At 37.4% G+C, this 9146-nt stretch overlaps 1 protein-coding gene across 1 annotated transcript in view; it reads left to right on the top strand.

The window, feature by feature from the left end:
* Nucleotides 1-9146, top strand: part of LOC142347985 (uncharacterized) — a 113509-nt gene that overhangs the window by 86965 nt on the left and 17398 nt on the right. The window contains exons 14-23 of the mRNA XM_075399149.1: nucleotides 1-85; nucleotides 327-538; nucleotides 1061-1252; nucleotides 3803-3848; nucleotides 4145-4268; nucleotides 4634-4818; nucleotides 5060-5271; nucleotides 5794-5985; nucleotides 8563-8608; nucleotides 8905-9028. The exon at nucleotides 1-85 is cut by the window's left edge and continues 100 nt beyond it. Of these exons, the coding sequence (XP_075255264.1) occupies nucleotides 1-85; nucleotides 327-538; nucleotides 1061-1252; nucleotides 3803-3848; nucleotides 4145-4268; nucleotides 4634-4818; nucleotides 5060-5271; nucleotides 5794-5985; nucleotides 8563-8608; nucleotides 8905-9028 (1418 nt within the window). The remainder of the gene's footprint in view (nucleotides 86-326; nucleotides 539-1060; nucleotides 1253-3802; nucleotides 3849-4144; nucleotides 4269-4633; nucleotides 4819-5059; nucleotides 5272-5793; nucleotides 5986-8562; nucleotides 8609-8904; nucleotides 9029-9146) is intronic.

The following is a 9146-nucleotide window of genomic DNA, read 5'->3' as shown; positions in this document are numbered from 1 at the left end:
GACCTTGTCTCAATCAGCAAAACCCACAAAGCCATTGGAGCGATGGGCTTAATAGCAACCCAGTATGGACCAGTTCATCTACCAGGTATAGCGGTTTTCTTAACAATTTTTATTTTCAAGACTTTTCGGAGATTACACCCCATTTACCCAACAAATAAACGAGTGGCAAAAAACGGCGCTGAAACTGGCCCCCAGCTTACAATACAGAACAAACTAAAAATTAACAAAATCAAAGAAAAAGATTGTTTCCAAAGTTGAGAGAATTGAACAAAAATATTTTTGGTATAAAAAAATACTCATTTATTTAGTGCTTGTGAACTATTTAGGTCATCATTATGACTCAACCGGCGGAGGAGGGGGTGGTGGTGGCGGAGGTGGGGGAGGGGGCGGGTCAGCATCAGGTTCATTCAGCTACAGTTTCGACACTTCTAACCAACACGCACATGCTCACTCGAGTGTGAGAAGATCAGTGTCAAATGAAGGAGATCCAAGCTACTCATCCCCTTCTCATCTGCAACACCTGGTCACTCTAAGACAGGTACTGATGTTGTTTATTTGCTTATAGTGATTCACCTCTTCTATTAAACTAACACTAACGACACCGCCTATTCTTGACACGGCACTTAGCCAAAACACTATGCTCAAGTACTTGAAAAGAATTTTGCGAAACAAGAATCTAGTAAAACTTTCACAAATATCAACTCAATTGCAACGAGATGGGGGCAACAAGAAGTCAATAAATCAACATTGATAAAACTTAAGATGTTACCGAACAGAGAATACTTAATTATTGATTTGATTGAAATGTAGTTTCTTCGACAATTTTTGACAACTGGGTTTTGGCAACAACAAATTGGAATCAAAATTTGAGAAATTTAAAACAAAATAAATCGCAACTTTGCTAAGCGAATGCAATGATGACTTTCAAATGTGACGGATAAAATCCATCTAAATTTAGAAAAGCCACCAAAAACTCTTCGGCCATGAAAGTACAATGTTTTTGCTGTATGTACAAGATCAATTAAAGAGTGTCTCTCAAATAATTTTGCATGTTTTGCAGGAGAGTGACGGGGGTGCTTCCTCTGGAGTGGAGCCCTCCTTCCCCACTATTCCCCCCTCGGCTGTGATGAGACACAATTCCATTAGTAGTGAAGACTCCCATGCATCTCACGCATCCATCGCCACTTCTGAGGCTGAGTTCGGACAGGTCGAACACGACTTTTCATCCGTCAACTACAGGAAACTTACCAAAGTACGTACAAGACTGTTTGACTTTTTTCTATTGAAACATGTAAATTTTACGACTATAGCCAAAAGTTGAACATATGAATGCATATGATTCAAATAACGCTGTATTATTTGAAAAATTATAAGGATAATTCATATTTGGATGTTCGTTTTCATACGTAAAGTATGACGTACATCTTTGCAATGGTCTGTTCAATAGAAAAGTTTTATACTGCTTTATACTTTCACTTTTTGCACTCGCGCGAACTTTGCGCCAGTTTTAAGATTGCAGGCAATCGGTGGTAGATTTGCTTTCGGTAGTGGCTTTATGGGGTTGCACATATGGTTTGATTACCTATTTTAGGAACAGTCTCGTGTTCGTTTAGTTTTTCTTCCCCGTGTTTTTCGGGGTGTGTTATGGCTGACCGTCTGTCTGGACGATTGATGACATTAGGTCATCTTAAATGAAACGAATGATTCAAGATAGATATAAGTAAAGCTGTTGTTCTTACATGTTTTATTCGGAGAACTCAGATTCATATTAAGTAATCGATCACTTTGGACATTTGAAGGAATATGAAGTTTGTAATAGCTAGACTCACGTTTGTAATATGATTTGTAATATAACAATATGATTTGTATTAAAATCTCCAATGGGAAAGAATTTTCGCAGAGAAAAAGAAACAATTGTCTTTTTCTCTATGTTATTAATAGCCGCGAAGCGATAGCTGAGGCTATTGTTGGCCTTCTCATGGTTTTTTAAAATTCAAATGATTTCTTTTTTAAGATGTGTTCACATATTTTCATGATATTTAAGGTCAAATTGGATTAGTGACTTCGGTCACGCCGTAACAGGATGTGGAGCAAAAAAGCGAGCGGTTTTGCGGTGTGAAATTTTTTGATCTAATTTTGAAGTAGAGTGAGAAAACGGTGTTTGAACAAAAATTCGCTTTCTCACTAGTTGTTTTTTGTTCACATGCCGCATTTTTATGTTGATTTTCTGTTTTTTTTTGTTTTTTTATCTAATTTTTTGGAAATGATTTTCACAATTCACTAGAGTCCGTTCTAAGTCCAGTTTTGTTTTTAGTCAGTGAAAATTCTTCCTCGCTAGTGGTTTTTTTTATCACATGTGGCAATTTCACTTTGATTTTTACAGTGTTTTCGATTTTCTGGATCGGATTTTTTTCGAAATAGTTTTCCCAATCAATTCATAGTCCGTTCTTGGTCTAGTTTTTTGTTTAGTCAATGAAAATTCTTTGAATTGTGTGTCAGGAATTGTCCTGCTATGTTTTTTTTATTTCGTCGTCCAAATTTTTGTTACGACCCTATGACCATCACAATCACATCATGGTAATTATTTCATTTAATTTGATCTATTTATTTCAGGCGTTCACCTCCCGATGTTGGAAGTTATTCTCTGCGACCTTCCGTTCACGTTACTGAACCTACATGAACATTATTCACACCAGCCATCCTGCCTGACATTGATGTCGGGAGAAGAGTTTAGAGGTCGGAGACGGAGGTCGGAGGAGCCGCAATTCAAGGAGCCGCAATTCAAGGAGCCGCAATTCAAGGAGCCGTAATTCAAGGAGCCGCAATTCAAGGAGCCGCAATTCAAATGGCCGCAATTCAAATCAATCAAATGCATGAGACAAACTCAAAAACTATAACTCAAAAGCATAGTTATAATCATAGTTTCAGAGCCTATTAATTGAATTCTTACGCAGAACAAGTTCTGCAACTAGATATAAATTCATTTATATTGAAAACGCATGTATTTTTAATTACGATCAAAACAGATAGCGAGAGAGAGAGAGAGAGAGAGAGAGACGCGAGATAATTGGCTCTTGAGCAAATAGAAGCGCGAAAGCGCGGGTAATTATGTACGCTATGCGCATATCAAAACCAGGCGGCATTTTAATATGGCCATAACCAGGGCAGACAGAATTTGTTTATGCCCAGACCGCAAACCGAATTAACAAATTCATGTTCAGACGAAAGTCAGTTGATGACTCATCTTGTCTTACTAAAATCATACTAAACAGTGAAATCTCGGACCTGAACATAGTAATGGCCCGCCTAAAAACCATTATGATTTTTTTTCTGGTCCAGTACTGAATCTCTCTGGCGATGCGCTCCGGGAAAGAACTTTAGATTGAAGTGACAGAGCTCTTCAAAAATTCTGAATGACAGATACGCTCTTGTTTTTCTGTCAAAACGCTCCAGTTTCTAAATTTGATTTCTCGAAAAATAAAGCCTTTTTCAAAGTAACTATATATTTTACTATCATGGGGTCTCTGTGTACGAAATTTTTGTTCGTAGTCACCTATGTTTATGCGCGACAATGAAGCTTAAATTCGACCAATACATTTAATTGAAGTTTTTGAAACCTAGACATGACGTTAATGCTGAAATTTATGACGAGCAACGATATGTTGACCTTTTTAACGTCTTTAAAAATTTTCAAAATATCTGATGACCTGTGTCGCTTTTGAAAAAGGAACAAGGCAATCAGTCTGAAAGCAACGAAACCCTTAAATTTGTGAAGTTTATTGTCAACTTGCTATTTTTACAGGTGCATGACTATATGTTCAGACGCATAATTGAGGATATGCATCTATGTAAATAGATTCAATGTTTTCAAACTTTTCACAGTATCATTTGTACAGCATTCAAACTTTTTACTTTTATTTCATGAGTTGAAACTTGTGCTAAGGCACAGCCTCGATCCACATTGCTAGTGTTCTATAATAACTTACCATAATAGAATGGAGCTTCCCTTTGTCGTTTGAGAGAAATTCCTCAGATGTTAGTTGGCTGTTTAGCATTTAAATCAGAAGTGAATCCGTTGGTATTTATGGAATAGGATATATTTCTAGTAACAGTAAAAAAAAACTCTGTAATATTTTTTGTTTAGCGAGTGCGAGGTCAACTAGGAGTTGTCTGACTCCGAGGAGCAGCAGCCTGAAGAACTTGTTGCTGAGGAGGGGCAGCAGTACTCTCAGAGGTCATAGCGAGATTAACCTTCAGAGGGTCGGCAGGTATGTCAGAATTAACTGTCATCATCAAAATTATCATTACTAGCCACAACCGCCGCTGAGTTTGTTATCGCGTGTCTTGATCTTGATCAATTCAAACTCAATTCCGTTTACAGTTTTAATTTATGATAATTTGATATAGATCATTGCGAATACTGAGATCATAAAACTTTGTAGCACTCGACTTCATTTGATGAAGTATTAAAGTTTTTCGGTTAAAAACAAGACAACATTTCGTATGCTTTTTTAAAACTTTTTAAAGACGAATTGGTTGGAGGATTAGCCCGGGTCGTAGCGAGTTCCTTAAAAAGCAGGAAAAAGTAGAATGAAAACTTTCTTTGCATATCAAATTATTTTTTTTGGTATAGATCATCCGAATGGGGACGTTCGGGTTCTGACTCGGGTTGCAGTCGGCAGAGTTTCGGCTCATTCGTCAGCCAATCAAGCATCACCAACTCACAGTCGGGAGACCTTGTCTCAATCAGCAAAACCCACAAAGCCATTGGAGCGATGGGCTTAATAGCAACCCAGTATGGACCAGTTCATCTACCAGGTATAGCGGTTTTCTTAACAATTTTTATTTTCAAGACTTTTCGGAGATTACACCCCATTTACCCAACAAATAAACGAGTGGCAAAAAACGGCGCTGAAACTGGCCCCCAGCTTACAATACAGAACAAACTAAAAATTAACAAAATCAAAGAAAAAGATTGTTTCCAAAGTTGAGAGAATTGAACAAAAATATTTTTGGTATAAAAAAATACTCATTTATTTAGTGCTTGTGAACTATTTAGGTCATCATTATGACTCAACCGGCGGAGGAGGGGGTGGTGGTGGCGGAGGTGGGGGAGGGGGCGGGTCAGCATCAGGTTCATTCAGCTACAGTTTCGACACTTCTAACCAACACGCACATGCTCACTCGAGTGTGAGAAGATCAGTGTCAAATGAAGGAGATCCAAGCTACTCATCCCCTTCTCATCTGCAACACCTGGTCACTCTAAGACAGGTACTGATGTTGTTTATTTGCTTATAGTGATTCACCTCTTCTATTAAACTAACACTAACGACACCGCCTATTCTTGACACGGCACTTAGCCAAAACACTATGCTCAAGTATTTGAAAAGAATTTTGCGAAACAAGAATCTAGTAACACTTTCACAAATATCAACTCAATTGCAACGAGATGGGGGCAACAAGAAGTCAATAAATCAACATTGATAAAACTTAAGATGTTACCGAACAGAGAATACTTAATTATTGATTTGATTGAAATGTAGTTTCTTCGACAATTGTTGACAACTGGGTTTTGGCAACAACAAATTGGAATCAAAATTTGAGAAATTTAAAACAAAATAAATCGCAACTTTGCTAAGCGAATGCAATGATGACTTTCAAATGTGACGGATAAAATCCATCTAAATTTAGAAAAGCCACCAAAAACTCTTCGGCCATGAAAGTACAATGTTTTTGCTGTATGTACAAGATCAATTAAAGAGTGTCTCTCAAATAATTTTGCATGTTTTGCAGGAGAGTGACGGGGGTGCTTCCTCTGGAGTGGAGCCCTCCTTCCCCACTATTCCCCCCTCGGCTGTGATGAGACACAATTCCATTAGTAGTGAAGACTCCCATGCATCTCACGCATCCATCGCCACTTCTGAGGCTGAGTTCGGACAGGTCGAACACGACTTTTCATCCGTCAACTACAGGAAACTTACCAAAGTACGTACAAGACTGTTTGACTTTTTTCTATTGAAACATGTAAATTTTACGACTATAGCCAAAAGTTGAACATATGAATGCATATGATTCAAATAACGCTGTATTATTTGAAAAATTATAAGGATAATTCATATTTGGATGTTCGTTTTCATACGTAAAGTATGACGTACATCTTTGCAATGGTCTGTTCAATAGAAAAGTTTTATACTGCTTTATACTTTCACTTTTTGCACTCGCGCGAACTTTGCGCCAGTTTTAAGATTGCAGGCAATCGGTGGTAGATTTGCTTTCGGTAGTGGCTTTATGGGGTTGCACATATGGTTTGATTACCTATTTTAGGAACAGTCTCGTGTTCGTTTAGTTTTTCTTCCCCGTGTTTTTCGGGGTGTGTTATGGCTGACCGTCTGTCTGGACGATTGATGACATTAGGTCATCTTAAATGAAACGAATGATTCAAGATAGATATAAGTAAAGCTGTTGTTCTTACATGTTTTATTCGGAGAACTCAGATTCATATTAAGTAATCGATCACTTTGGACATTTGAAGGAATATGAAGTTTGTAATAGCTAGACTCACGTTTGTAATATGATTTGTAATATAACAATATGATTTGTATTAAAATCTCCAATGGGAAAGAATTTTCGCAGAGAAAAAGAAGCAATTGTCTTTTTCTCTATGTTAATAATAGCCGCGAAGCGATAGCTGAGGCTATTGTTGGCCTTCTCATGGTTTTTTAAAATTCAAATGATTTCTTTTTTAAGATGTGTTCACATATTTTCATGATATTTAAGGTCAAATTGGATTAGTGACTTCGGTCACGCCAAAACAGGATGTGGAGCAAAAAAGCGAGCGGTTTTGCGGTGTGAAATTTTTTGCTCTAATTTTGAAGTAGAGTGAGAAAACGGTGTTTGAACAAAAATTCGCTTTCTCACTAGTGGTTTTTTGTTCACATGCCGCATTTTTATGTTGATTTTCTGTTTTTTTTTGTTTTTTTATATAATTTTTTGGAAATGATTTTCACAATTCACTAGAGTCCGTTCTAAGTCCAGTTTTGTTTTTAGTCAGTGAAAATTCTTCCCCGCTAGTGGTTTTTTTTATCACATGTGGCAATTTCACTTTGATTTTTACAGTGTTTTCGATTTTCTGGATCGGATTTTTTTCGAAATAGTTTTCCCAATCAATTCATAGTCCGTTCTTGGTCTAGTTTTTTGTTTAGTCAATGAAAATTCTTTGAATTGTGTGTCAGGAATTGTCCTGCTATGTTTTTTTATTTCGTCGTCCAAATTTTTGTTACGACCCTATGACCATCACCATCACATCATGGTAATTATTTCATTTAATTTGATCTATTTATTTCAGGCGTTCACCTCCCGATGTTGGAAGTTATTCTCTGCGACCTTCCGTTCACGTTACTGAACCTACATGAACATTATTCACACCAGCCATCCTGCCTGACATTGATGTCGGGAGAAGAGTTTAGAGGTCGGAGACGGAGGTCGGAGGAGCCGCAATTCAAGGAGCCGCAATTCAAGGAGCCGCAATTCAAGGAGCCGTAATTCAAGGAGCCGCAATTCAAGGAGCCGTAATTCAAGGAGCCGCAATTCAAGGAGCCGCAATTCAAATGGCCGCAATTCAAATCAATCAAATGCATGAGACAAACTCAAAAACTATAACTCAAAAGCATAGTTATAATCATAGTTTCAGAGCCTATTAATTGAATTCTTACGCAGAACAAGTTCTGCAACTAGATATAAATTCATTTATATTGAAAACGCATGTATTTTTAATTACGATCAAAACAGATAGCGAGAGAGAGAGAGAGAGAGAGAGACGCGAGATAATTGGCTCTTGAGCAAATAGAAGCGCGAAAGCGCGGGTAATTATGTACGCTATGCGCATATCAAAACCAGGCGGCATTTTAATATGGCCATAACCAGGGCAGACAGAATTTGTTTATGCCCAGACCGCAAACCGAATTAACAAATTCATGTTCAGACGAAAGTCAGTTGATGACTCATCTTGTCTTACTAAAATCATACTAAACAGTGAAATCTCGGACCTGAACATAGTAATGGCCCGCCTAAAAACCATTATGATTTTTTTTCTGGTCCAGTACTGAATCTCTCTGGCGATGCGCTCCGGGAAAGAACTTTAGATTGAAGTGACAGAGCTCTTCAAAAATTCTGAATGACAGATACGCTCTTGTTTTTCTGTCAAAACTCTCCAGTTTCTAAATTTGATTTCTCGAAAAATAAAGCCTTTTTCAAAGTAACTATATATTTTACTATCATGGGGTCTCTGTGTACGAAATTTTTGTTCGTAGTCACCTATGTTTATGCGCGACAATGAAGCTTAAATTCGACCAATACATTTAATTGAAGTTTTTGAAACCTAGACATGACGTTAATGCTGAAATTTATGACGAGCAACGATATGTTGACCTTTTTAACGTCTTTAAAAATTTTCAAAATATCTGATGACCTGTGTCGCTTTTGAAAAAGGAACAAGGCAATCAGTCTGAAAGCAACGAAACCCTTAAATTAGTGAAGTTTATTGTCAACTTGCTATTTTTACAGGTGCATGACTATATGTTCAGACGCATAATTGAGGATATGCATCTATGTAAATAGATTCAATGTTTTCAAACTTTTCACAGTATCATTTGTACAGCATTCAAACTTTTTACATTTATTTCATGAGTTGAAACTTGTGCTAAGGCACAGCCTCGATCCACATTGCTAGTGTTCTATAATAACTTACCATAATAGAATGGAGCTTCCCTTTGTCGTTTGAGAGAAATTCCTCAGATGTTAGTTGGCTGTTTAGCATTTAAATCAGAAGTGAATCCGTTGGTATTTATGGAATAGGATATATTTCTAGTAACAGTAAAAAAAAACTCTGTAATATTTTTTGTTTAGCGAGTGCGAGGTCAACTAGGAGTTGTCTGACTCCGAGGAGCAGCAGCCTGAAGAACTTGTTGCTGAGGAGGGGCAGCAGTACTCTCAGAGGTCATAGCGAGATTAACCTTCAGAGGGTCGGCAGGTATGTCAGAATTAACTGTCATCATCAAAATTATCATTACTAGCCACAACCGCCGCTGAGTTTGTTATCGCGTGTCTTGATCTTGATCAATTCAAACTCAATTCCGTTTACAGTTTTA

Source organism: Convolutriloba macropyga, chromosome 10 (assembly GCF_964194025.1).
Source record: "Convolutriloba macropyga chromosome 10, txConMacr16.3, whole genome shotgun sequence".
Classification (NCBI taxonomy): Eukaryota; Metazoa; Xenacoelomorpha; order Acoela; family Convolutidae; genus Convolutriloba; species Convolutriloba macropyga.
The sequence above is the reverse complement of the archived record's forward strand: the minus strand, read 5'-3'. Positions and strand labels throughout refer to the sequence as shown.